Source organism: Pipistrellus kuhlii, unplaced genomic scaffold (assembly GCF_014108245.1).
Source record: "Pipistrellus kuhlii isolate mPipKuh1 unplaced genomic scaffold, mPipKuh1.p scaffold_m20_p_8, whole genome shotgun sequence".
Classification (NCBI taxonomy): domain Eukaryota; kingdom Metazoa; phylum Chordata; class Mammalia; order Chiroptera; family Vespertilionidae; genus Pipistrellus; species Pipistrellus kuhlii.
This window is the reverse complement of record NW_023425584.1, coordinates 69596701-69624136: the sequence shown is the minus strand read 5'-3', so window position 1 is coordinate 69624136 and position 27436 is coordinate 69596701. Positions and strand designations below refer to the sequence as shown.

The following is a 27436-nucleotide window of genomic DNA, read 5'->3' as shown; positions in this document are numbered from 1 at the left end:
CGCAGCAACTTACACAATGACCATAGTCCCTGTTGGAACTCAGGTCATTTAAAGGCTACCAGGGAAATTACTTTTCAGTTAGAGAGATATAGTTTACACTTCCATTTGACCTGCCTCCGTACAGCGCCTCGTCAATGAACATTTCCTACCGTTCTACTTATTTAAGGTGTCTTTGATCACGTAAAACCCTCAGATACTAACTAGTTTTACCGTCCAAGCATGTCCCAGAAGCCGCGGGGTATTGTGGGGCAGCATGTAAAAGACCGGGCCTCCGCAGCCCCGCCCCCCGGCGCGCCCCGGTGAGAGGGCGGGGCCGCCGCGGGCCCTCCGCCCGCATCCCTACGTTCCCCGCGGGCGTGGAAGGGCCGCTCTTTCCGGTGTTGCGACTCGCTGGCGTCAGCAGGGCCGTGGAGGCGGAAGATGGCGGCGGCGGCGGCCCTGGGGCCCTGAGGAGCGCGGCGGCGGAGAGGACGGCCGATGGCGGCCGGGAGGCGCCCTCGGGGACCTGCGGGCCGTTAGGGTGCGACCCTGGGCGGCATGTCGGAGCACGCGGCGCCCGGAGCCCCGGGGCCCGGGCCCAACGGCGGCGGCCCTGCCCCCGCGCGCGGGCCCCGCACCCCCAACCTAAACCCCAACCCGCTCATCAACGTGCGCGACCGGCTCTTCCACGCGCTCTTCTTCAAGATGGCAGTCACCTACTCGCGGCTCTTCCCACCCGCCTTCCGCCGTCTCTTCGAGTTCTTCGTGTTGCTCAAGGTGACCGTGGCCCCGACCCCCGACTCTTGACCAACGGCCGGATCCACCCCCCAGACTGGCAACCTCTGACCCTGGTCCCGCCCAGGACAGCCAGCCAGCCCCCTTCACTTGGAGGTCTAGACCGGGTCCGATCCGTTGGGTACCCTCCCCTTTTGTCTGCCGCCCTAGCTCCTGACCCCCTTTTCTGACACCTCGGAAGACCCAAGTCTCTCCCTGTGGGTGGTACCTGATCCCGACTCCAGGAACTCCCGGTCCTCTCCAAGCAGCACCCATGCTCGGCCTCACTCTTCCTCTGATGGCCCAATTCCTGGAGGCCTGGAGCCTTGTTCTGACCTGCCTAGGACCCCTGCCAGCCCTACTATGCACGTGGGATCCTCAGCCTTGGGAGGACACCCCTTCCTCCCCTCCCCCCAATCCTGCCCTCTCTTACCTGACCTGGCCCACGTCCCCAGTCCTCAAACTGGGAAAGATTCCAGACACTCCCTGTTCCCCTTAGGCCACACCCTAGGACCACCCACCTGCACTAGAAATGTGCTCCCCCTTCGGTCTCTTCCTTCTGCATCTCCTTTTCTTGGGCTCTTCCCCTCTTTGGGACCTTCCACCAGTCCCATACCCCAACTCTTCCTCCTCTTAGCCTTACAGAGGAATGTGATCCAGCTGAGGTCACCTTACCAGGGTTAGTGACAAAGTCACAGCCATTGCTATTACTCATGTCATAGCAAGAGGCTGTACACAAACCTCCCTCCCATCCTCCCTCAGGTGGCATAGAGGGTTCAACCATGTGTGCAGCTCAGGAAGGACCGCCATTGATCTGGGTTCCTCCAAGAAGTGGGCTGGCTCGCTCAGGTGTGGGCCCAGAGCTCACTGGGCACCAGGGTTCTGGGTTCCTTAGTGGAGGGATGGTTCCAGTTGTTGTTTGGCCCAGCTGAGAAAAGGGAGAAACAGGCATTTAGTTTGCCATCCGAGTACTGCCAGGGAGGGGCTGGGGCGCAGACATCGCAGACATTTGGGTTCTACTGTTAGATGTGGAGGCACTTGGGTTGCTGGCCGGCCCCCGGGCCTGGAGAGCGGGGCTGGGAGCTGGACATGGAGGCTTCCAGGTTAACTGAGTGCTTCCTGCCACAGCTATGGGTCCCAGGCCCTGCCCCCTGCACTTAAGAACTCCTATCACCAGCTTAATGGTCCCCAGACACTATGTTGGAAAGAAAGGCTGGGGTGCAAGCTGGCTTGTAGGAGGCCTCCCACACTGCCTCACCCAGCCCCATCCTCACCTCTCGGAGGCCTCAGCTGTTCTGCTGAGACCTGAACGACCAGGTGCTACAATGTCTGTCTGCTGAGATCTTGGTGATGCTCTAATCTCCATCCTTCAGTGGCACTGTTGTCTGCAAGTGAAGGAAACAGCTTACATTGGCCCAAGAGAGATCTTGGAGCTTACGCAACTGGGGAGACTGGGCTGGCTGGATCCAGGCATGCAGCAGTGTGCTCAGAGAAGGGGCCTCTCCCATCCTCAGGTCTCAGCCACTGCTGCCAGCCAGGAGTCGGTGCCTTCATGACCTGGCCTTTGCCCACTTTGCAGAGCAGACTCCAGAGGGGAAGCCAGGTGTCCACAGCTGGCATTGGTACTACCCTTTGGGGCTCATGGCCCCATAGGGATGGGGTTCTGGTGGTTGTGTAGCCATGGGCAACTCACCAGCTGCCTGAGTATCAGTGTCCCTGTCAGAGGGCAGAGAAAGGCTTTGAGCTCTGGTCTCTGTGGCCCAGGCTTTTCCAATCTGTGGTTCTGGCCCACACAGTGAGCTGGTCCTGGAGAGGAGTCATTCGGTAGGAGCTTGTGTGCTGGCCCCTCCAAGGGGTCACCCTGGTCTCTGACTGAGTAGCCCCTGGCGTCGCCAGTTCCCTGACATTCATTTTCTCCTGGGAAGGCTGGCACCACATGGGACCAGCTGGGCCCTTTCCCCCAGGGCAGGGCAGTGGGTGGGATGCATGGGGTGATGCCGTGGACATGGCCTCCAGGCTGGGAAAGTAACACTTATCCAACTGGGCCCCCTGAGAAACAAGATTGTCAGAGGTGAGTTCTTGGGGAGGAGGGTGTTCCTAAATAGATCCAAATGGAGGTCCCTTGGATGCACTTTGAGTCGGGCAGAAGTTGCTGTTGGTGACTTAAGGCAGGGACCCCCCTCAGCACTTCTGATATCAGGCCACTTGCTCTTTGTGGGGGCTGTCCTGATCACTGGAGTGCTGAGCAGCAGCATCACCTGGCGCCACCCCCTGAGGATAGGACCACCAGATGAGACCCCTGCCATCCCCATTTTACTAATGGAGAAACCCTCAGAGAGGCAGAGCAAGCTGGCCCTGTCATCATGGGAGGGGTGCAGAGTGCTTAGCGGGCAAGGAAGGCTGTTTTTAGCTGGTGATGTCAGGGGCACTGTGAGGACAGGGCAGAGTGTGAGGCAGCTGGGCAGGCCTCTTGGGGACAGTGGGAGCCCAGCAGGTGGCCCAGGGGTGGTGGCACCTGGGCTGGGCCTCCCAGGGAATAATTCCACACGCACATAAGAGTGCCTCATCCTGGCTCATAGAGCAGGTGGTCAGGATCTTGGACACCCGCAAGACCCTTGCTGCCAGGAGAGGACGGTGGGTTTGGAGCTTAGGGAACTCAGAGCCCTGGGGTTCCCTTCCTTCCCCAACAAAGCTCAGGCCTCACTTTCTGGTGGGGCCCCTGCCCCCAGGCCCTGTTCGTGCTCTTCGTCCTGGCCTATATCCACATCGTGTTCTCCCGGTCTCCCATCAACTGCCTGGAGCATGTGCGCGACAAGTGGCCACGAGAGGGCGTCCTACGCGTGGAAGTACAGCAGAACTCAAGCCGTGCGCCAGTCTTCCTGCAGTTTTGTGACAGTGGTCACAGCAGCTTCCCAGAGCCTGGTGGCCTGGAGCTGGAAGAGGAGGAGGAGGAGCTGACCATGGAGATGTTTGGGAACCACTCCATCCAGGTGAGTGTGCAGAAGGATGTCACTGTTGGGGAAACTCTGGACCTTGCAAGGCCTGGCACTCGCCTCGGGATGGGATGTGGGTGCTGCACAGCAGACTGTTACCTGAAAGGGCTGGCCTCATTCTGGGGATGCTGAGGAGGCTCCCGGAGGGTTTGGGCTGAGGGCCAGATGACACGGCTGCCCGCAGGGTGGGTGTGTGGGGCCCCATCCCCAACTTTGGGGCACAGACACGCACCTGGAGATGGCCAGGATCTTGGTGCTGAGTGAGGGTCTTCTCATGAGACGCCGGTCAGAGGCCCTTCCGCCCCAGAGGTGGAGGGCATTCTGGCAGAGGCTGGGGTTACAGTGGACAGGGCGGAGTGCATCTCCTTCCAGGTGGCAGGAGAGGGGCCTCTGTGCCAGACAAGGGCCCACTGACACCCTGTCTCCTGGTGACCCACAGTTTGAGTTGGACATTGAGCCCAAGGTGTTCAAGCCGCCCGGTGGCCCTGAGGCCCTGAATGATAGCCAGGAGTTCCCCTTCCCTGAGACACCCTCAAAAGGTATGTGTTGCTAAGATGTCAGGGGGAGTCACACCCTTGGACATGGAGAATGGCCACTCTGAGCGTCCATCTCCCTGTCTGTCAGCAGCATGTGAGGCAATAGAGGTGCTCCTGGGCGCTGGTCACACTCCCTCTCTGGCCCCGCCTCTGAAGGAGGGAGGTGGGGTTGGCTGAGGCTCTGAGGTGACAGGCCATTCTCACCCACAGTGTGGCCACAGGATGAGTACATTGTGGAGTACTCGCTGGAGTACGGCTTCCTGCGCCTGTCCCAGGCCACACGACAGCGGCTCAGCATCCCAGTCATGGTAGTCACCCTGGGTGAGTCAACCTGGGGAGGGCCATGGTAGGGAGTGATCCAGAAGCACTTAAAGATGGAGGTCTGACCTGGCCCAGCCAGTGTGGTCAGTAATAGAGCATCAACGCATGAACCAGGAGGTCACAGTTTGATTCCTGATCAGGATACATGCCTAGGTTTCAGACTTGATCCCCAATGGGGGGCGTGCAGAGGCAGCAGATTAGTGATTCTCATCATCGATATTTCCATCACTCTCCCTCTCTGAAATCAGTCCTATATAATAAAAGGCTAATATGCAAATAGATTGAACTGTGGAACCACCGGTCGCTATGACGCACACTGACCACCAGGGGGAGATGTTCAAAGCAGGAGCTGCCCCCTGGTGGTCAGTGCACTCCCACAGGGGGAGCGCTGCTCAGCCAAGAGGCGGGCTCTCGGCTAATGAGTGCAGCAGCAGTGACCGGAGCCTCTTCCGCCTCCGCGGCAGCACTAAGGATGTCCTACTGCCGGGTTCAGCCTTCTTCCCTAAGCTGGCAGTTAGACATCCCCCAAGGGCTCCAGGACTGCGAGAGGGTGCAGGCTGGGCTGAGGGGACCCCCCCCCCCTCAAGTACATGAATTTTGTGCACTGGGCCTCTAGTAAGAATATATTTTTTTAAAAGACTGAGGTCTGGGACCATCCCCCAGGGCCTGACCATCACAGCACTGCCCAGGGGATGGATATGGGCCAGTGGGGGCCTTACCAGGTGCCCCCCTTTTGGTGTGCCACCACAGATCCCACACGGGACCAGTGCTTCGGGGACCGCTTCAGCCGCCTGCTGCTGGCCGAGTTCCTGGGCTATGATGACATCCTCATGTCCAGTGTGAAGGGTCTGGCCGAGAACGAGGAGAACAAGGGTGTGATTGGGACCAGGGCTGGGAGAGTGTGGGGCACAGTGTTGGGGGCTGGAGGGCAGACCGTGGTGCTCACAGCCTTCCTGTCTAGGCTTCCTGCGGAACGTGGTGTCGGGCGAGCACTACCGATTTGTGAGCATGTGGATGGCCCGAGCATCCTATCTGGCTGCCTTCATCATCATGGTCATCTTCGTGAGTGCCCTGATACAGGCTGGGCAGAGGGTGTGGGGCAGGGCCCTTCCCTAGCCTACACGCCTTCCCTTACAGACCCTGAGCGTGTCCATGCTGCTCCGCTACTCCCATCACCAGATCTTTGTCTTCATTGGTGAGTCTCCCAGCCTGGTGGCGGGAGGAAAGGTGGGGTCAGCCTCAGGCCCCCATGGCCCCCTGCCCACCCCATCCCCCAAGGGGCGCCTCACCCGGTCTGCCCGCCCGCCACCCTCTGCCCGCAGTGGACCTGCTGCAGATGCTGGAGATGAACATGGCCATCGCCTTCCCTGCAGCGCCCCTGCTGACTGTCATCCTGGCCCTCGTGGGTGAGGACCTCTCTGCCCACCATTCTGCCTTCTCACCCAGTCCCTACACCCACCTCCCTTGTTCCTGGCCTTCCCACCATGCCCACCGCAACCCACGGTCTCCTGTAGGGATGGAGGCTATCATGTCGGAGTTCTTCAATGACACCACCACCGCCTTCTACATCATCCTCATCGTGTGGCTGGCTGACCAGTATGATGCCATTTGCTGCCACACCAACACCAGCAAGAGGCACTGGCTGCGGTGAGTGCCACGGGGGTGCAGGCGGGGCCAGGGTGGGATATGGACTGGCGGCACCTCACTGTGCCCCCTGCAGGTTCTTCTACCTGTACCACTTCGCCTTCTATGCCTACCACTACCGTTTCAACGGGCAGTACAGCAGTCTGGCCCTCGTCACCTCCTGGCTCTTCATCCAGGTGAGGGGCCCGCCTACTCGAGGTCCAGCCCCTGGGAGGTCTGGCTCTGCTGGGCCTGACCCATGCCCACTCTCCCTCCAGCATTCCATGATCTACTTCTTCCACCACTATGAGCTGCCCGCCATCCTGCAGCAGATCCGCATCCAGGAGATGTTGCTACAGACACCACCGCTGGGCCCTGGTACCCCCACGGCGCTGCCGGATGACCTCAACAACAATGGGGGCGCCCCGGCCGCTGCACCTGACCCTGCCAGCCAGCCTCCCGCCCTGGACCCCGGCTCACTGGGGGCTGGTGGTGTCCCCAGGCCTGTAGCTGAAGCACCCAGCTCCCTGGTAGCTGCGGCAGCCTCAGTGGCTGCCGCGGCCAGTAGTGATCTGGGCTGGATGGCAGAGACAGCTGCCATCATCACAGACGCCTCTTTCCTGTCTGGCCTGAGCGCCTCCCTTCTGGAGCGGAGGGCAGCTAGCCCCCTGAGCCCGGGTGGGGGATTCCCTCGGGGCCTCCAAGCCCCCCCGGACAGTGTGCCCCCAAGCGACTCCCCAACACCTGACACAGGCCCTCTGGCTGCTGGAGTGAGTGGGCCCATCCCTGAGTCCCCAGCCCCAACAGATGAACCTTCGGAAATTGGCTCCTAAGTCCTGGGCAGCTGAGTGCCTCTGTCCCTGGCTGTCCAGGCCAGCTGGGTGTGACCTGGCTGGAGCCCTTGGGGATCAGGGAGGCTGTCCCTGGTGTCTGGGATTGCCCAGTTGGCCTTGGGTTGGGGTCCATCTGGTTTGCCCAGGGATGGGCTTCTCTCCCCCGGGTGTGGGGCTTGCCCACAGCCTGTCCCTGCCACATTTGTGGTGGGTCCCCTCAGCCAGCAAATCAAGGCAGGCTGATGAGCTAGGGCAGGAAAAGGGGTGGGGGTCTCCATAGAAGGCTCTGGAAGGGGTTGGAGTAAGGTCTGGAGCAAGCTGTATCTAGGGGGAGAGCCTAGCACGTCTCTGAGCCAGGTGAACACTGGTGGGGCTCCTCACTGTCCTGGGCACTCAGCTGGTGCTCTGTTGTGCGCAGTGCCTTTTCCACAGCCCCTGCCCCCACATATGCGTGCCAGGGCTGGGGTATTGGCACAGGGACACAGTGTGTGGGCGCCAACTGTCAAAAACAGCAACCAGGCGCTAGGGTCCAGCCTTGCTCCTGCTGGAGAGAGCCAGCAGCCCAACTATGTCACTCGGTGAGGACTGCAGAGTGCTCATTCCATTCTATTTAATTGCAGTGTACAAAATTGTGTTTGTATATAGAATAAACTGTCTGTTGACAGCACCTAGCCAGTGTCTGCATGCACCAGGTTCTGGGATTAGCTCCTGCAGGATTCGCCCTCATGCAAAGCCAAGTGGGCTGGGTGTGGTATGGCATGGCCAACTCCCAGCAATGAAGCAGGTGGAGACCACTGGAGGCCTAGAGCAGGCACAGGGGCCCATCGCAGCTGCCACCTGGGAGCTGGGCCAGGAGCTCCCCACGCCGCACCAGCGCCTGGCGGAGCCTTGAACGTGCATCCGCAATGTGCTGCTCCAGTTCCTCCAGCTCCCCTGGGCGGGGGGCGCCAGTGGGCAGCATGGTGGGTGGCTGGCCGTTGGAGCAGAGCTGGATGGGACCCTCAGGTGGCTGGTTCCCCTCCACACCTGTGCCCACTACTGATGGAGCAGTGGCCAAGGTTGGCTCCCGAAGGAGGTGCAGATGACGCTCCCTCACCATGGCCTGGCACACCCGTGTCCAGTTGCCCTGGCCTGAGCGGGCAGTTGGTATGTCTTGTTGCTTCTCCAGATCCCTGGGAAGAGGATGGATGGGGCTGGATCACTATCCCCCAAGGAACGGGTGGTCCCTCTGCTTTCTGGGGTCAGGGTTCCTGAGAGGCTGTGAGGGGTGGGAGGCATGGACTTGGTGGTTCGGCTCTGCAGGTGTAAAATGGCAGGCCTGAGGCGAGTGCAGGAGCTGCGGAGTGGGAGCCCCTTACCTTGGCTCAGGCTCTTTCTGCTTTTCCACAGGCTCTGTGTTGAGGGCGAGGTGGATTCTCTGTGAGCCAGATAGAGGCTGTGTTGAGTCAGGTTGGGAGGTTACCCATGCTTGCCCACCCTGTGATATCTCCTCACCTGACTCGTGTGTAGCCAGTACTGCAACCTGTTACCCCTCCGGATACAGGGCAGCACCAGGTGGTAGAAGATGTGCTCCCCCAAAGAGCTGAGCAGGGCACTACCCAGGCCCAGGCAAAGCAGCACAAAGAGACCGGAGAAGTGGTAGATGCCCATCTGCAGGGTCTGCAGAGGTGGGACACAGGCACAAGCCCTTCATGGTCATGGTAGACCCTTGGGGAGCCCTGGCCTGGAGGACAGTTTGGGCCTGGGGCTGTACAGTTGGATTGGGAGGCCAGGCCTCCATATTTTGGAGCAAGGTTCTAAGGAGCTGGGATTTTGTAGGATGAATAGGACTGCACAAAAGCAGACAAATACACATCTTACGATCAGGGGGTTGGCCACCACAACCCACAGGCTCAGGGCCCCCACACTCTACCCCCACCCTGTATCCCAGGCCCTGTCCCACCTCTGTGACAGCGAACACCCGCTTCCCGCAAGGTACCATCTTGTACCACTTGTCATGCAACAGATCGATGAAGCCAGAGGACTTGTAGCGGCTGATGAACTCGGACAGGTTGGAGGTGAGCGGTGAGTTCTGAGGGAGTCCAATGCCATAACCTGATGAAGGCCAGGAATTGGGTTGGGGCCAGACTGGACACAGCCCAGGGGAGCTGTGCCCACGTTGAGCCCGCAGTGGCTCCCTGCTGCTGCAGGGTCACTGGTCTCAGTGGCCTCTCACCCTCAATGGCAAAGGGCTTGCCCACAGTCAGCAGTTTGCAGTCGGCGTCGATGGAGACCTCATAGTCCAGGAGCGACTTGTCCATGATGAAAGCATTGAGCTTGGGGGGGTCGCTCCTGTGGGGATGTGGAGGGGGTGAACACCTGCCCTGCAAGGCCTCCCTGCCTCCTCCCCGCCCCCCAATCCTGCTGTCTGCCCTGGCCTCACGTGAGCATGGCAACGCCGTGGGGTGTTGTGGGTATGCTGTGCTGCCGCATGTGCGCGTGCATCTCAGGGAAGCTCTTCTTGATGTAGGCCTCTGCGCTGCTCTCCCACACAGTGCCGAAGCGGAAGCCCTGGGGCGGGTGGTGCAGCTGTGGGCAGGTGAGTGGTCAGTGCCAGGCCCTTCTCTGCACTCACCTGCATTCCCACCCGACTGCTCTGGCCTCCCACCCAGGCCCAAAGCTCTTAACCAGCGTCTCCCCTCCGGCTGACACGAGGCCAGGTCATTTTCTGTGGAGGATGGTCCCAGGCACTGCAAGTGTAGAGCAGCATCTCTGGCCCCATCCTCACAATGCCAGGAGCGCCCCCACCGTGAAACCACCAATACCCCAGACATGACCTAGTGTCCCCTGTGGGCAGACGCTACCCGAAGTCTATCACACAGACATGGCCCTGAGCTCCAGACTTCCTCCACTTCCTCCAGGGCTCCTTGTTCTCCCTCCTTTCATCCCATGGCCTGTCCTGCAAATCCTGTGGGGCCAGCTCTGCCTAAGAACACCCACAGCCATGCCCTGGTCTGTGGTGGTCAGAGCATTAGCCTTCTCATCAAAGGGCCACGGGACTTAGCTTTCTGGCCAAGGGCAAATAACTAATTTTGCTGCTGTTAATGAATCGTAATGCAAATATCTGTTTTCCGATGGTTTTAGACTCTACAGCAGTGGTTTGAGACACACAGGTTGAGAACCGCTAGCAGGATTGCCTAAGACACATGTGTCAAACAGAAGGCCCGCGGGCCAAATCCGTCCCGCCAGGCCTTGCAATGTGGCCCGCACCGCGCTGTCATCACTGCACTCCGCTGCGTTTCCATCACAATGACAGTTTATGACTGTTCAGTAAACCATTCGGCCCACGATTTAGGCTGGATTTTAGATTTTGGCCCCTTCTCTGATTGAGTTCGACACCCCTACCTTAGAGGATGCAATCAGCCAGATTCAAACAGTAGGAGATGTTATGAACAACAAAAACCCAACTATTTCTTCAATAGACACTAGGAAGTAAATGAGAGGGAACTCAAGAGCTCAGATTTCTACCATCTGCAAATGAATCAAACTGGGAAAATGGGTCTAATATTTGTAAAAATTCCAAGTATTTAAGATGAAATTATATAAATCATTGATGATTCTATATCTCCCTCTCCCTGTCTGAAATCAATAAAAGTATTTTAAATACATAAATAAAAGTTTTTAAAAGTAAAAATGTATAATGGGGCACACCCCTGCTCTGCTACAGCCCTCCAGGGCCCCAGAAGTTTCATCTCAGAGGGAACTACTTTAGAAGCCCAGGGCCTCCTGCATCCATAGGCCCTGCATGACCTGCCCACTCTGTTACCTCCCTGACCTCACCTCCCTCCCTCCTGCTCCTTCTTTCTCCTCCTGGATGTTCCTCCAACACCCCAGCAATACCAGGCAAGGTCCTGCCACAGGGCCTTTGCATGGGGGCTGTGCCCTCTCCTCTCTCATGTCTATATAAAAGTCCCTCATGTCACCCCCTCCCAGAGGAATTTCTGACCTCCATTTAAGAAAATGTCCTGTGTCCCTCCTCTGCCTTATTTTTGTCCCTGGCACTCACACACCATCTGTTTTGCTTATCTCTCTAGCTTGATTCTTGCCATTTCTCCACCAGGGAGGGGGACTGTCACCTATTTTGTCCCAGCTGTGTCCCCAGTGCCCGCACACCACAGCTGCTCAATAAATGTTTGCATGAGTAAATGGCCACACGTGGTTGGGTCTCGGGATGGGTAGCGTGTGAGTGGGAACCCCCCAGCCCTGGCCACAGCCTCCACAGCCAGCCACCTTGGGGTCGTGAATCCCGGAGAGCTCCTCGAAAGTCTTGTCCCCGACCATGACGGCAGCCAGGTTGGCCGTGTAGCTGGACAGCACGAGCAGGCAGAAGATGGCCCACAGGTTCATGAGCAGACGCCCGGTGGGGCACTTGGGTGTCTTGCTGGACACCGTGCGTCCAAACAGAATGGCGTAGCAGAGGTTGAGGGCCGAGGAGTAGGAGAAGACGGTGCCGCGGTTCCGGCCGCGGGGTGTGAGGCCATAGGGGCTGCACCACTCATACAGCGTGAGGAAGAGCGCGGTGAGGTGCAGGGCGGCAAAGACGCCCAGCCACATGGACCAGTGCAGCGGCCACATAAAGGCCCCGAGGGGCGAGGCCGTGTCTCTCGCCCGCACCATGATGCCCAGGCTGGTGGAGAAGAAGGGGCTGCTGAAGTCCACCACCTTCAGGCGGGCCGAGTTGATGCTAAAGCTGGTGACTGCCATGTGGGCCCTGCCAGCTAGCAGGTCACCCACCAGGCCCGTCCAGCGGCCATCCCGCAGGGCGCCGTACTTGCCATCGCCCACAATGTACAGCTCAAAGTCAAAGGGCGTGTCTTCTGCCAGGCGCTCCAGCAGGTCAATGCAGTAGCCATAGCAACACTTGCGCAGAGCACGGGACACCGAGCCGTTGGCCAGGGCAGCAAACAGTGCGTCCAGGGTGGCGGAGTCGTTGGTGCCAGGGGCCAGGCACAACTGTCCTGCTGGGCACTGCCCATCCTCGTCCGGTTCTCGGGCAAACACAAACGGATGCTCCACCAGGGTCACCACACGCAGCTTAGGCCGGACCCGGGCCCCCAGCGGGGATGGGGGCCGCACGGCAGCACCCCCTGGCTCCAACTCCAGCCTCCCCTCCCGCCAGCTGCCCAGTGTGGCCCAGGCTGGGGTGCCCCGCGGGTCCTGGCGCAGGCTCCACACCTGGAAGTGCCGGGACACGTGCACCTGGGAGGAGCGCGTCACCCACACTGGCCCTGTGTGGCCCTGGAAGGACGTGTTGCTCAGGAACCTGGCAGAAGGTGGGGGGCAAACAGGCATCAAGTAGTGGTAGTCCCCCCAGCAAAGCTCAGACCCTGCTCCCCACCTCTCAGCATGTACCAGGGACCACTGTGAATGCACACACCAGATCTCTACCAGCAGGGACATGAAGTCAATGCTGAACGCCCAGGCATCGCCCCCTGGCTCTGAGGTGCTGTCCACCCTCTAGCCCTCCCCTGGCATCAGGCAGAGACACATGCCCGCTGACCTCTCCCGCTTCTCCCAAAGAGCCAACCAAGCACGCCCTCCACCAGAATTCCTTTCTCAGGCCTGTTTCCACCAAGACGGGGACAAAGCCACCCTGTCGTGAGGCCACAGTACCTGGCATAGCAAGTGCCCAGTAATGTCGCCCCAGACAGAGGCAGCTCCACGCGGAAGCTGCACCCCCTTCCCACAGCAGGGTCCCCACTCACTGTGCCAGGAAGTGGCCGGAGGACCGCAGTGTGGCTGGCTTCGGGTCGTCGCAGTTGGTGGTGGCGGGGAGAAGGATGTGCTCCGGCTGCACGCGGGCCGCGCTGCCCAGCGCCCGCGCCATCAGCTCCACCGCGTCGTGGATGGTGGCCTCCAGGGAGGGTCGAGCCACCTCGCCCAGTGCCAGCAGCCCAGGCGGCAGGCCCTCCGTGGGCAGGGCCTCCGCAGGCAGCGGCGTACCCAGCAACCAGCGGGGCCCGGGAGGGACGGCCTCCAGCACCCGACGGGCACGGGCCACGTCACAGCCGAGGAGCACAGCCGCGGGTACCGGGGCTGAGCCTCCCTCTGGCGCCCCCAGGAGGGAAAGGCCGGCCTGCAACCCCGCATCGCCGGCGTCCGCTCGGCTCACGTCCAGCACAAGCTTCGGGGCCCTGCCAGCCCGGCTTGTCCAGAGCGCCACCAGGCCCCCCGGGTCCCGCATGCGGCAGAGCACCAGGCCGACGTCCTCCCAGGCATGGGCCCGCAGCACCGACACCAGCACCTCCAGCAGCGTCTCCAGGGGGCTGGCCCAGTGCAGCTGGAGATGAAAGGGGTTCTGGGGAGGGGGTGGTCACAGTTAGGGCTGGTGACCACCATGTCCTTTCCACTCCCACCACTAGGTGTTCGATAAACTGAGGCCACCCTCACAACTCAGGCAAACACAAATCCCTCATTCACCACAGTCCTGACCTCACCCACCCCTCCTGTCTGGGAACCCCTCAAGAGTCAGGACTAAGGCTCCATGATCATACTCTGGCTGATGACTTCATGCTGGGAGCCAGGCTAGAGTGCTTCCTCTTAAGACTCCTACACATCACCGCCCCTGAGCTAGGCAAACCAGGGGCTAAAGCGTTCCTTGTGCTCCATGGCACCCAGAAAGTTCTAGATTTGATCAGCCTGTGAAAGAGGGGAGAGCTTTAAAAAAAAGAAAAGAAAAGAAAAGAAAAGAAAGAAAGAAAGGAAGAAAGAGGGGAGAGCTTTGACAGACACCTAAGGTGGGTGGGATGTTGCCTGCCTGAGGACAGGGCACCCAGTGCTGGGGGACAGGCTGGGCACAGCTGCTCAGTTCGTCCCCACAAAAACCCCGACAGTTCCTACTGTAGGAGCGCAGTTCTTAGAGACGGCAGCAGAGGGCGCCACAGGCCTAAATTTGGGTCCTGCATCTTCCATGGGGAGGAGGCAGGGGTAGGAAAATGAGCCCCCAGCAGTGACAGCAGGGTTGGTGGCCTCTTCCAGGGTCGGCGTCTCCCCTCCCAGGGGAGAAAGAAGTCCTGGAGCAGCTTTAATGTGGTTTGGGAGGGAGGGCGGCTCCCACCAGATCCATGTTCCTCTCTGCTGGGCCTAGGAGGTGTGTGTGTGTGGGGGGGTCTTTTCCTGGGGCACAACATGGTCCCCTGAGCCCTGCCTTCACCCTTCTCGCCTCATCTCACTTTTTAAAATCTTCATCCCAGTCTACGGCCATACCACCCTGAACGCGCCCGATCTCATCATAAAATCTTCATCCCAGATCTGGGCCTGTGGTGGGGATGCGGGTGTATCTAGAAAATAAACTCCAAAAAAGGTGGAGAGTGTGCAGAGGATGGGGGAGGGGGGCTTTGGAGTCACAGTGGCCTGAGGTCCCAAGAAGGGCGACCCACCCCCAGAGAGCAAAGCGGGAGACCCGTCTCAGAGCCATGGTCCCGCCTGGTGGAAACCGAGAGCTGCCCTTGGCCCTGGAAGGGGCCACTCTCAAGGAGTGGGCTGGGGCCTGGGCCAAAGGGTGGCTGCAGTGGCGGGAGCCCACCACCACGGCTCAGGGAAAGGGTCTGCCCCAAAGGGGGCGTCCTCAGGGTTCTGTATTCCCGGGTCCAGAAAAGTCCCCAAGGGTCCCGGAACCGAGGGACCAGGGCTCTAGGCTTCTGAGCCCCCGGACTCCTGCCTCTGGTTCCCATGTTCTGGGATCCGCTGGGATCCAGGGTCCCGGGGCCCGCGAACCCAGCGGCGCCGTCATCGGACTCCTAAGCATCCCCGGGACGCCTGCATTTGCGGTCCAGAAGTCCATCCGTTCCGCGGGTCCCAGGGACCCGGGTCCCCGCATCTCAGGATCTCCCGCCCCGGAGCCTCCCAGGTTCACCTGCCGGCGCCGTGCGTACCGGGGCGCCGAGGGGCGCGCGCGCCTCCCGCCGCAGCAGGCTGAGCACGGGGGTCTCGGTGGCGGCCGCCAGGAAGTGCAGCTGCAGCAGCTCCGGCCGCGCCTCGGGGAAGGCGAGCACGGCCACCACGCCCGGCGCCGCCAGCGTCTTGCACAAGCCCAGGGCCAGCGAGGCGGGGTTGCGGGCGGGGGTCTCGGCGGCCACCAGGTCCAAGCTCAGGTTGTGCGGTAGCCGGTGCTCCAGGACGGCGCGGGCCAGGGCGGTGCGGGCGCGGGCTCGGGCGGCGGGTGCGCGGGGCAGGAGGGCGCCCAGGCGCACGGAGCCCCCCAGGCGCGCCAGGGCGCCGCACGGCTGCGGGTGGCCCCCGGCGGGCACGGGTCCCAGCGCCAACGCCAGGCCCAGCCACAGGGCCCGCACAAACCCCATCCCGAAGTTACCGGCTGGTGCTGTGGGGAACCGGTGCTGCGGGCACTGAACGGCTGGTGCCACGCGCAGGAGGCAGGATCCCAGCCGGCCCAGGCCACACCCATCCCGGCCCGGCTCCATCGTCCTGCCCCCGCCCTGGCCGCTCCCTGCTCCTGCAATGCCAGCGAACCACTAGGGAGGATTGGACCCACTTCCCAGGCTGGGACACAAAAGCTCAAATGGCCACAAGGCATGGGTGCTGGAAATAACCACTGTTCTTCCCCTTTCTGTGCCAGGGGAGGAGATGGAGGCTGGCACCAGGGAGAGATTTTGGTAAAAAATTATCCCCATACTTACCCCTGTTCCACTCCAAGATTCCCCTCCAACCCGGGAGAGTGGTGGCCCATTGTTCATTCAGGGAAACACAGCAGCACCTCCCGCCTCCAAAAAGTGGTGTCTGTCCATACCAGCCCCCCGGAGCGTGCTTTGCCGTGGTGTGCGCCCTGGGGAAGTCAGACAGGTGTGTCTGATGGGGATCTGGAAGACAGATCTCATGTTCCCTGGCTGTGGGCAGGCAACCGAAACCAGAGAACTCCTCACTCTCCAAGACCCAGTGCCAGATGCCACGGCTCTGAAAGAGGTTCCCTCTGGTCACCCAGAAAGATGCAGAGCCGTCCCCACCCCATTCAAGTTCACTCTGCCCACCTTGACTCCATCACAACTGCCAACACGGTGCTTGACTAACTGTTCAGAGAGACACTGGGTTATATCACTGTCCACTGCTCCAGAACTTTCTATAACTCCCTGCCACCTACCAATCCCCAAGCTTGGGTTCTCTGGGCCTCCCCACCTCAAATGACCCAGGGTCCTTGTGCTCCTGGCACACAGCAGGTGTTCAGAAAATGCTGGATGAATCAGGGCCAGCAGCACTGCGTGTGGCTCTCATCCAGGATAGGTGTGGGTGGAGGACTGAGAAAATGGGGGTGTCTCCCAGACCCTCCTGGATGCAGAACAGCCTCCCAGCACAGAACATTCCAGCTCTCGTGGCTGATCGTCTCACACACTAACACACTTTCTTGGGGAGCCAGTGTTAGAAGGGCAAGGAAGAAGATTCCCTTAGATAAGCAAACATGCAAGTGCCCGCCAGCAATAAGGACTGAAATTTGAGATGACTGTAATGAAAACTGAATTCCAGGTGACAAGGTATCTCATCCCGTCACCTGGCCAGGCACCCCAGGATAGGGAGCACCCCCAAGGGCCCTGGATTCTGGTTCCCTCCCTGCCTGAGGCCACTGTCATGCCAGGGAACACTCCACCTGCCATGGTCCTTGGTCCCACTGGGCCTTCGGTCCCACTGGGCCTCATCCCACCCTGGGTAACGGTCCCTCTGACTGCATGAGCCCCAGAAATAAGGGCCCATCCTGGGTAGGGCACACTTTCCTACCTTCATCCGAGATTCAGGCAGCCAACAGCCTTTTGTGACTTGTCACTGAGCATGTCCTCAAGGTTCATCCATGTAGTAGCAGGTGTCAGAATGTCCTTCCTTTTTAAGCCTGAATAATAAGTAGTCCACCTTCTGGACGGACCTCATGGTGTTTACCCGCTGAGACAGGCTGCTCCGCTGGGCCGTTGTGAACATGCTGCGGTGGCCGTGCTGTGCGGGAGCTGAGTCCGTCCTCAGTTCACTCGGGTGTCCATCCACCTGGAAGCAGGAGTGCAGGGTCCTGTGGGGATTGTGTCATTTCTTGAGGAACCACCAGACTGTTTGCCACAGGGACTGCCCCACTGTCTGTGCACAAGGGTGACTTCTCCACCTACTTGTGAACACTTTTTCTTAAAAACAAGTGGTTCTGGAAGGTGTTAGGTGGCATCTCACTGTGTTTTACAAAAATTCTGCCAGCACAGAGTAGTCACCAGTGAGTTCTGATGATGTCCACATGTCCCCTCTGACGATGGTCTAGAATTTTGGGTCAGATTGTGCTAAGAAATGTGTGCCATTCAGACCTTACCGGTTTGGCTCAGTGGATAGAGCACTGGCCTGCAGATAGAGGGGTCTCAGATTCAATTCCAGTCAAGGGCATGGACCTTGGTTGTGGGCATATCCCCAGTAGAGGATGTGCAGGAGGCAGCTAATTGATATTTCTCTCTCATAGATGTTTTTAACTCTATCCCTCTCCCTTCCTTTCTGTAAAAAACAAACAATAAAATATATATAAGCTGGATGGGGAAGAGGTCAGCTTTGTGCCACCACCCATGTATGTTATTTGCAAGGTGCATGGTGGGCTGGCCAACCCGCTCTAAGCCCTTTTATGGTGGCCTGCTGAGGATGGGTGACCTTCCAGGACTATGCTGGACAGAGTTGTGGAGGCTGTTTGCATGTTGTTCCCCCACCCAGGGTGTCAGAAGCTGAAGGGTGGGCAGGTACCACAGCCCCAGGGCACCGGGACCCGACACCTTACCCGCCAAGGGCACCCCAGCAGTTGAAGGTTCAGGGTGGTTTGGGGATGCTCTGGCCCTGGAAATACCTGCAGGGTGAGGGACAGTGGAAACAGTGCTCCCTCCCCCATTCCCCCACCCCCTTCTCCAGGGAAAAACCCAGATCCAGGGGAGACTGTCGGCCATCTCACAGCAACCTGCCAACTCTGACGCAGACTTGGGCAACAGTACCAGGCTCAGACCTAGCCCCAAGTCACCTACCAAGCCAACAACACAGTGGAGGGTTGGGGTTCCATGTGGCCAGGCAGAGGGGCCCACACCAGGATCAGGGCCCAGAGGGTGTTGGGCTCTGGCAGATGAGATACCCTAGGGGAGCCTGAACCCATCTTGAAATTCCCCCTCCACCTCCTAAGACCAAGTTCCATGCCCCCAGCTTTGCTGACAAGCTGCTACAGACTCCATGTGTGTGGAGGACCATGATGTAGGCCTTATCAAGCAGTTGGACCCCTTGCCTGAGATGAAAAGACAGCTCTAGGTATCCTGTCCCGGATAGGGGAGGGGTAAGGTAGAGTGGCTCCCGCTTCAGTGTACGGCTGAGCCACCACTGATGAGGACACAGAGCCCCGGGGACAGGGAACTCCAATTAGCCTAAAAGCTTGAGTTCAGTGCTGGCTCCTGGCTTGCAGTTGCAGTTATGATGGCACCTGATCAATTACGTGAGTTTTCTGGATCATTAAGCAGTACTGTCACTGAGGGGCAGCTTTCTGGAAGGTTCTAAGGGCAGCCTCGGGGCTCACACTTCTGGGCTGGCCTCCAGGTGCTGACTGGACTGGTGGTGTCCCCAGGGCAGTGGAGGCCCCTGGCCTCCCTCAGGCCCTTGACAAGAATGTTCTGGTCAAGTGGCCCAGAACTGGCTGCTACCCCAGAGTCCTTGCCTTGACCAAGGTTGAGGAGACTTGGTGGCCATCAGGATGTGACCAGTGTGAACCCACAGTGCTTTCCCTGCATCATCGCCACCTTGGTGACCTCGGCCTGTGGCCTCCCCCATCCCCTCCATCCCCTCCATAGAAGGTGGCAGCAGGCTGAAGTCTGAGAACCACAGCCTCCCAACGATTTTTTAGTCAGGCCTGACAGCCTGCCTCGAGGGTCCTGGAGCCCAGCCTGGGACTTGGGTCAACCCTCAGCACACACAGAGGACTCAAGAGGGCAGACTTTTAGATCTTTTGTTAAAAACAAAATAGCACCAACTGAACACAACAGACATGAGTGGATCAACACAGACAAACGACCCCTCATGCAAACAACAATCGGAACACGGAACCGGGAGGGGAGAGCTTGTAACAGTGCTGTTGGTCGGGGGCTTGGCCCGGTGGCCGTTGGCCTGCCCATGGGAAGGAGTCGGGTCCTGGCGCTCATTTCGTGGGCCGGGTGATGATGCGGGTGGAGAAGTCAAACAGGTCTCGGTTGATCTTGCGCAGGTTCTGCACCTCGTCTTCCAACTCCGTGATCCGGATCCGCAGCTGGTCCTGCCCGCCCAGCACGTTCTGGGGAGGAGCAGCGTTGAGGGGTGGGGTGCTCAGGGCGGAGGGCCCTCTGCCGTTTTGGGGTGGGGTAGGGGAGAATCCCCTCCACAATGAACAGTCCCGCTCCACCACCCCCCGCTCCAGCCTCACCCTCCTCCCTGGCCCTACCCACCTTTTCCATCGTGCTGCACATTACCATGTGCAGCTGCTCTGCTCGCTCCAGGTAGCTGGGCTCCGATCCCTGCAAAAGAAGGGGCTGCCTGAGTGGCCTCCGGGCTCACCACCCTCACACCACCCAAAAGGTGAGGGAGGTGCCATCCTGATGCCTCTCACAGATGGACAGGTTCCAAGTGCTGCTCGCTGAGTGTGATGTCCCTGCGGGAGCTCCACCTCTAACCCACAGCCAGCAGGGAGCAACGTGATCAGCCTCCTTGGATCTGCTGCCTGTTGCAGGACTGTGCCCAGGGGTGTGGGATTAGGGCCAGGCTTTGGGGGATATGCAGAAACCAGGGCCAAGGCTCCAGAAAAGGGCCAGCTAGCAGGTGGGCAGAACCTGCCACCCACCGACACGCATGGACATTGCCGCAGCGGAGAGCCGTCCCCCTCCAGCTCCATGCCGTCTGGACATGCTGCCCCGGCTGGCAGACAGGCACTCGGTCCTGCCATCCATCACGTCCGAGCGAGGGGCCTGGACACCCCTGGGGCTCACGATGCCAGGGCACGGGAGCAGCGGACAGAGGTGGACTGAGCACAGCCAGAGTGGCAGTGACAGGCCCCGCCGAGGACAGGCCAGGGTGACCTCTGGCGGGAGTTCCTGGTGGCACCGGGGGAGTGAGCGTGCCTCCGGTCCTGCTGGAGAAGGCACTGGATACAGCGTCTTTGGTCAGGCTTGTTTGCTTATTCGGGAATGTGCCCTGGTATGCGGTCTGCTTGTTGTGTGGAAGGTGCTTTCTGGGGGCAGATGCTGGCCACCAGCCTAGGCTCAGCGATGCATTCAGAGGGGTCTCCCAGAGGGCATATGTGGGGGGCCCTCACAGGGGTCCCGGCCAGGAAACCCTACCGCAGGGAGCACAGAGCCATGCTGCAGGGGCCGAGCCAGGGCAGGGGCCTGCTGCAGAGAGGACAGTACCTGCTGGTGGAGGCCCAGGCGCAGAGTCAGGCCCCCACGGCGCTGCTCATCCCCATGCTCGGCGCCCAGCAGGTGCCTGTTGAAGTGTGGCAGGGGCAGGCGGGGCCTGAAGTCGGAGCTCAGCATGCTGACCGGCGCCAGCATGACGAAGGCGTTGGTCACGGGGCCTGTGGGAGGGCAGGTGGCCTGTCAGGAGCTACCTCGGCCAGGCCTGGGCCATGGCTCCACACCCTCCACTCCTCAAACCCGCCCACCTGACAAACGGGCAAAGCCACACAACGTGCAGCCTGCTGTCTTCTGCCCCAGCCCCACCTTTGAGGGTCACTGTCCGGATGCACTGCTTGCTCTGGATGTCCCAGACACGCACGGTCTCGTCATGGGAGCCGGAGAGCAGCACGCTGCCATCAGTGGACACTGACAGGCAGGTCACCTGGTTCCTAGGGACACAGGTCTGAGGAAGGGTGGCCCAAAAGACTCCCAACCCCAGGAGCAAGAGAACAGGGCCCCTCCCCAGCTATCAGTCTGGTCCCCACACCTGTGGCCTTTGAACACCTTCCCGCTGTCCTGCTCTGACTGGAAGCTCTTCTCTCTCTGTCCAGGCTGTGGAGGCCGAGAGGCCAGTGAGCAGAGGGCAGAGCTGTACCTCAGCCCTGGGGGCCCCGGGCACTGGGGTGTTGGGCAGGGGAAGAGCCCAGTTGGCTCAAAGACCTAGATGCAGGGGAGGATGGACCCCGGGTGTCCCTCTGTCCCACAAGCCTCCACCCACGGCCCGGGCGCCCACCACTCACCCAGGCACAGAGGTCGACCTGGAAGATGGAGCCCTCACTGCCGCCGCAGAACATGTGATGCTCGGCGAGGTCCATGGTCACAGCCATAATGCCCACGTCAAAGAGCACAGAGAGCAGCAGCTCGCCTGAGGAGACCTCCCACAGCTGGGGCAGGCGGGATAGGGGATGGGGGCTCCACAGACACGGGGGTCCCAATGGCGCAGGGAGCTGAGCAGCCCTGCCTGGGAGACCCTGCCTGCCAAGAACCTCAGACGGGAGCGTCACTCGGGGATCTCAGCACTGGGGCACTTCCCAAGACACAGCTGAGTTCTCATGCCCAGGACCCCCCGTCACTCCATTTTAGCTGCTGTCAGGCCTGGATTCTGCCTTCCACAACCACCACCACCACCACCAAGGACAAAGACCTGAAGGTTGGACATTCTCAAATCCCCGAGTTCTCAGGGAGCCAGCAGGGGCAGGTGGCCAAACGAGAATTTCAGAACCAATACAGGCCTAGACTGCCGTCCCATGGATGTCCTTGAGGTGGGAAGCGCTGGGGGATTAACAGCTGAATCGAGCTACCAGCTTGGGGGGAGCAGGAGATTCACTGACTCACATCAGTCACCCCATCCCAGCTCACAGATCCACTGCAGGGGGCGTGGGGGGGCGATCCTACCTTCACCGTCTGGTCCAGCGAGGCTGTGGCCACCCGGGCCAAGGGCCCCCCAAAGCCACAGTGCATGTCCGTGATGGGGAGGGTGTGGCGGGACCAAACATGCCGGGGGGCTGGGGTCCGGGAGGAGTCCACCTGCAGCACGCTGCCGGAGAAGAGGATTCAGGGGGAGGGCTGCGCCCTGATGCCTCCACCCACCTCCACACGCCACTGAGCCCATCCCGCTGGCAGAAAATTCCCCGAACAGTCCCGGACAAACCAATCACACTGTCCTCACAACTGCAGGCCCAGACCCCATTCCTTCTTGCCCGGACAGTGGCGTGGCCTTCCGCAGGCAGGCTCCTGCCCTCTGGGACGGAAGCCATGGAGCAGGCGCGGGCCTAGTGGGTCAGGGCGCTACCTGCACAGGCTCCACACCAGCACCAGGCAGTCCTTGCCGCCCGAGAGGAAGTGGCTGCTGTCCCCTGTGAACCGCAGGCAGGAGATGTCCTGATAGTGGCGGCTCAGGATGACCAGGAGGTTCCCCGTGGAGACCTGGGGAAGGCAGGGCACAGGGTGAGTGCCTGGTCCCACAGCTGGCAGGTTCCTGAGGTGCACTGAAGGGCAAGTCTGCCCAGGGGCAGGAAGAAGGGAGGTGTGACTACAGCATCCAGAAAAGGAATGGGTGGGAGTGACCACGCTGGTGACCCAGGACCACGTGGGCGGCTCCTCTCACGGTGACTGTCACAGCAGACGTCACAGCCTTCCAGGCCAGCCGTGAGGGGCTTCAGGAGGGGTGGGGGAGCACCTCCTGCTCTGAAACCTGGGGGAGGGGAAACCCAAACCAGCAATAAGCTGAGCAGATCAGCCTACTGGAGAGGGAGGCACCTGGCAGCAGGGACAGGTGAGCCCATCACACACCTGTGAAGGGCTACGGCGTGGGGGGAGGGAACACAGCTGATGTCATGGGTTAAACTGTGTCCCCCAAATAAATATGTTCATGTCCTAACCCTGGAATCTGTGTCCTTACTTAAGCATAGGGGTTTTGCAGGCGTAATCAGTTCAGGTGAGATCACATCAGAGTAGGATGGCCCCAAATCTAAAACAGGTCTCCTTACAAGAAGGAAACTTTGTCAGACACACACTTGTTCACCCTGCCCCCCTCCAGCCCTAACACACACACTCAAAGAGCAAGAGGGAGAGGTCAACAGTGGCAGCTGTGGGAGCAGCTGTGAAAGCCCTCAGCCTGGGCTCCTGCCTGTTGGCCATGTAGGGCGCCCCCACGTGGTCGTAGCTCACACTGGTTAGGAAATCGGAGTTAGGGCCAGACAGCAACCCAGTGGCCTGGAGTACTGTGACGGTGCCCCATCAAGGAGGGGCGACCTCCTAAGATGTCCCCATCAGGCCACAAGCCACTGGTTTCTATCATGTCCCCGGCACCAGGCAAAGATTTCTACCATGATGGACAGGCAATCTGTGAGGAGCCTCTCCCTGCCTCCGGTCCTCTCCCTGTGCATGAGTAACTGCTTCCTGTTTCAGAGCCAGGACTAAGGTTTAAAAGTCCCAGGATGAGATAACGAAGCTTCTCCCATCTGGCAGTGAACTCAGATGTCTCCAAACGGCCCCTGGACGAATCAATCACACTGTCCTCACAACAGCCCACCTGACCTGCAGGCCCCAGACCCAGTTCCTTCCTGCCCCGGGACTGTGGCGTGGCATGGCCTTCTGCAGGGCAGGCTCTATTTTGCAGGTCAAGGTCAAGGTCAGGCAAGTCAGAGGTGGTTATACCCACCTTCTGACTGCAAATCCTACACTGTCTGCACAGGAGGTGAGGCAGATCTCCTATCTCAAACAACCAAGTGTTGGTGACAATGCTGGTGGTGGTCTAACACCACAGTCCATAGGTTAAGCCCCGTGACCCTGGCTCTGACACTCACCTCCCATAGGTATATGCTTTCTGCAATCCCTGCCAACATGTAGAGACCGTTGGGCGATGTGGTCAGACAGGTAACAGGCCCGGGGCACATGATCTTCTGCTGGAGCTGGTCCTAGAGGAACAGAAGCAGCCTGTGAGCTTCATGGAGAACTTGGCAGCCATGGGGCAGTGAGGAGAGTGAGCGGGAGGTGCCCAGGCGGCTGGTAAATCCAAGAAAACCGGAAAGAATGGGGATAGAGATGGTTTGAGCAAGTTCAGTAACGAAGCGTCCACTCCAGCCCAGGCTTTGCATGCTGGAGGTGGAGAATGTCAAATCCTTGGATAAGAGCAAGGTGATGCTCATGTCCGTCCGGCCAGCGTAGCTCTGTGGATGAGCGTAGACCTATGGACCAGGAGGTCACGGTTCGATTCCCCGTCACGGCACATGCCTGGGTTGTGGTCTCAATCCCTAGTGTGGGGCCTAAAGGAGGCAGCCAATCAATGATTCTTTCTCATCATTGAAGTTTCTCTTTCTCTCTCCCTCTCCCTTCCAATTTAAAAGTATACACATATATTTTTAAAAAAGAGAAAAGATGGTGCTCCTATGGGCATAGGAATGGGGGTGGGAGAGGCACAGTGAGTCCAGGAGCTGTGATGGAGCTGGAGAACCCAAAGGCCAGTCGTCTTATTCCCTGATCCTGCCTTCCTAAGGTCCCATCCGTGACCTTGAGCCTCAGTTTCCAAATCTCTAAAATGGGAAAACAAAGTTCTGAGTGGCCCACACCAGGCAAAGCCAGAGCACAATGCTTGTCCCAAGAGATGCCAGTTGGCAGAAAAAGGCATGTAGCTGCAGGAGCAGAATTTTGGGGTTGCTTTAAGAGGAGACACCATGGGCTCCAAGGAGTAAGGATGGTGTCTTTTTTAAAGTCTCCCAGGCTACCTTTTCAGGGGGTTCACCAGGCCTCAGATCTTCACTCTCCATGAGACCCCAACTACAAACCCCCCCCCCCTAAATTTAGCACCCTTAGAAGTTTGCTGACCCATCCCTGAGTCCGATGCTAACAAACCAGCCTTAGAATGTAGCTTGACCCCTCCCACACGAAGCCAAGAAAAAAATGGATGGAGCCCTAACCGGTTTTGCTCAGTGGATAGAGTGTAGGCCTGCGGACCAAAGGGTCCCATGTTCTATTCAGGTCAAGGGCACCTGCCTAGGTTTAAGGCTTGATCCCCAGTAGGGTGCGTGCAGGAGGCAGCCAATCAATGATTCTCTCTCATTACTTATACAATATTTCTCCTCTCCCTTCCTCTCTAATATAAAAAATAAATATATGTATATATATTAAAAATGGGTGGCCCTAGCCGGTTTGGCTCAGTGGATAGAGTATCAGCCTGCAAATCAAAGGTCCTGGGTTACATTCTGGTTGCAGGCTCCTCCCAGGCCCAGGCCTTGGTCGAGCTAATGCAGGAGGCAACCAATCGACGTTTCTCGCACATTGATGTTTCTCTTTCTCTCCCTAAGAGTCAATGAAAAAAATATCCTCCGGTGAGGATTAACAACAAAATTGCGTGGAGCAAACCTATGTTTCTCTCTCTCTTTAATCAACTTTTAAAAATACTGCAGAGTCAGTAGATAGATCCTAGCTTAAAAACCAACCACAAAATTTCCCTCCCCTTTCCGCACAGCTCTCTTTAGGGGCCCACGACCTCCCCATCCCTTCATGCCCGCAGGTGCCAGGCCAGCAGCCTCAGGCCCGCCCGGGGCACGCCACCTCCTCCGACCAGAAGCCCCCAGGCCCGCGCACGCGCAGAGCGCCCTGACCGAGCCTTCCTCCCGGCGCGGGGCGTGGGCAGCCCCGTGGACCCCGGGCTGAGGCGTCCCGCGCGCCGCCAGCGGAGCCCGAGCCCTGGCGCGCGCGGCGCACCTTCCGTTGCACCTCCCAGGCGCTGATGTAGTTCTTGCCCAGCTGCGCCGCCAGCAGGTACTCGCCATTGAGCAGCGTCAGACCCCGGGGCCCCGCCTGGCCGCCGCGGTACGTGAGCAGGTTAGCGCCCGAGTGGAGCTCCCACACGACGCAGCTCCACAGCTGGGCGGACGAGTCTGTACACACGGCTACCTCAATGGGCGCCGCCATCTTTCCCTCCCTCCGCCCCGGAAGTGCGTCACACCAGCAAGGAGTGGGCGACTTCGCCGCGAGGGCTAGAGCGGCGCCGGCGTGGCCACGCCTCCAGCGGCTGGAGGGCGGGCTCCCCTGGGAACCGGCCCACCCCCTCCCCCCGCACCCCCTCCCCCCGCACCCCCTCCTCCCGCACCCCCTCCTCCCCCATCCCCTCCACCGTCACACCGTCACACCGGATCCGCTGAGAATCGAGAGCGCAGCATCTGATGGAAGATCTTGGTAGGAGACCTCTTGTGAAACTAGATGGAAGAGAAATCAAGGCCCAGGGTCTTCTGCGAGAAGTTAGTAGGTTCCGAGCTTGGAAGTCTGGCTTGTCTTCCACGCTTGGCGCTCTCGAATTCTCTTTATTTTTATTTTTAATAACCAAATAATAAAGTACCGACCTCACAGGCGTCAAGGGCAGACTCGGTCCCGACATAACATATTTGACGTCACTTAACACATTTTAATTGTGAACTCAGGTGTCCACCATCAGCCTACCCCCGGACCCTTCTTCTTGGGCGGAGGTCCACAATAGGCACATTTTTATTTATTTTATTTTATTTTATTTTTTTAAATATATTTTATTGATTTTGTACAGAGAGGAAGGGAGAGAGATAGAGAGTTAGAAACATCGATGAGAGAGTCATCAATCAGTTGCCTCTTGCACACCCCCTACTGGGGATATGCCCGCAACCAAGGAAGGTATTGATACATGCCCTTAACCGGAATCGAACCCGCGTCCCTTCAGTCCCCAAGCCGATGCTCTATCCATTGAGCTAAACCGGTCCCGGGAATAGGCACATTTTTAGTTCATGAACTAAACAAGCCGGGAGCACCTAACTTCAGGTCACAGATGCTGTCCCAGCCACGTCTAAAAAAATGACTTTAAAATGTGGAATTAGTTGCTAATCTTTGGAAAGGGAGAAATCACTTAAAAAATGGAAATCTCCAGCCTGGGGGACTTGGCTGTCTAAGGCAGTGTGTCCACAAGCAACACCCGGGGCGAGGCCCAATGCAGGGTGCCTACAACGATGCTGAGCTCGGCCCTCACGCCAATGGGAAGGGCGCCCAGGCTCTGCAGGCCCAGTTCCGGCCACCAGGGGGCAGGCGGGGACCGTGGGCCGGGAGGCGGAGTGCAGGCCGCTCCCAGTCCTGGGGCCACAGTGCGGAGCAGTTACTGGGCCAGGAGGACTTCCCAGAGGTGTCGTCCTTTAAGCGGGGAATAACAACAAAGAGAAAGGTGGGCAGAGACAGTGTCAAGGCCCGAGGGCCAAACCCTAGAGGGGGGTGACCCTAGGTTTCACAAATGTTTTTAAAGTGTGACTAAGAGCTGAAACCAGTTTGGCTCAATGGATAGAGCGTCGGCCTGTGGACTGAAAGGTCCCGGGTTCAATTCCACTCAAGGGCATGTACCTTGGTTGTGGGCACATCCCCAGTAGGGGGTGTCCAAGAGGCAGCTGGCCGATGATTCTCTCTCA

General features: G+C 59.3%; 3 protein-coding genes across 7 annotated transcripts; 1 reads left to right on the top strand and 2 right to left on the bottom strand.

Annotated features, from left to right (window-relative positions):
* Positions 1–336: 336 nt before the first annotated feature.
* On the top strand, positions 337–7726 carry TMEM259 (transmembrane protein 259). Of its 3 annotated transcripts, none has more exons than XM_036425093.2 (11): positions 337–756; positions 3483–3743; positions 4186–4285; positions 4493–4603; positions 5354–5476; positions 5565–5665; positions 5741–5798; positions 5929–6009; positions 6118–6250; positions 6324–6423; positions 6505–7726. In XM_036425093.2, the coding sequence occupies exons 1-11, from the start codon at positions 538–540 to the stop codon at positions 7057–7059; spliced, it is 1842 nt and encodes a 613-aa protein (XP_036280986.1). In that variant the 5' UTR covers positions 337–537; the 3' UTR covers positions 7060–7726. The 3 variants fall into 3 exon arrangements, with proteins under 3 accessions (XP_036280986.1, XP_036280987.1, XP_036280985.1); XM_036425092.2 differs by having other exon boundaries at positions 339–756; positions 5926–6009; XM_036425094.2 differs by lacking the exon at positions 5929–6009.
* Positions 7646–17508, bottom strand: GRIN3B (glutamate ionotropic receptor NMDA type subunit 3B). Its single transcript, XM_036425062.2, has 9 exons — positions 14973–17508; positions 12804–13396; positions 11329–12361; positions 9482–9627; positions 9275–9390; positions 9002–9153; positions 8554–8718; positions 8418–8476; positions 7646–8231 (listed from the first exon to the last, which is right to left on the bottom strand). The coding sequence occupies exons 1-9, from the start codon at positions 15516–15518 to the stop codon at positions 7862–7864; spliced, it is 3180 nt and encodes a 1059-aa protein (XP_036280955.1). The 5' UTR covers positions 15519–17508; the 3' UTR covers positions 7646–7861.
* Positions 17509–19022: 1514 nt separating this feature from the next.
* On the bottom strand, positions 19023–25971 carry WDR18 (WD repeat domain 18). Of its 3 annotated transcripts, none has more exons than XM_036425115.2 (10): positions 25722–25968; positions 23822–23932; positions 22306–22439; positions 21909–22050; positions 21254–21397; positions 21001–21173; positions 20778–20902; positions 20466–20632; positions 19509–19577; positions 19023–19357 (listed from the first exon to the last, which is right to left on the bottom strand). In XM_036425115.2, the coding sequence occupies exons 1-10, from the start codon at positions 25929–25931 to the stop codon at positions 19226–19228; spliced, it is 1407 nt and encodes a 468-aa protein (XP_036281008.1). In that variant the 5' UTR covers positions 25932–25968; the 3' UTR covers positions 19023–19225. The 3 variants fall into 3 exon arrangements, with proteins under 3 accessions (XP_036281008.1, XP_036281009.1, XP_036281010.1); XM_036425116.2 differs by having other exon boundaries at positions 21001–21065; positions 25722–25967; XM_036425117.2 differs by lacking the exons at positions 19023–19357; positions 19509–19577 and adding an exon at positions 19608–19791 and having other exon boundaries at positions 25722–25971.
* Positions 25972–27436: the final 1465 nt, after the last annotated feature.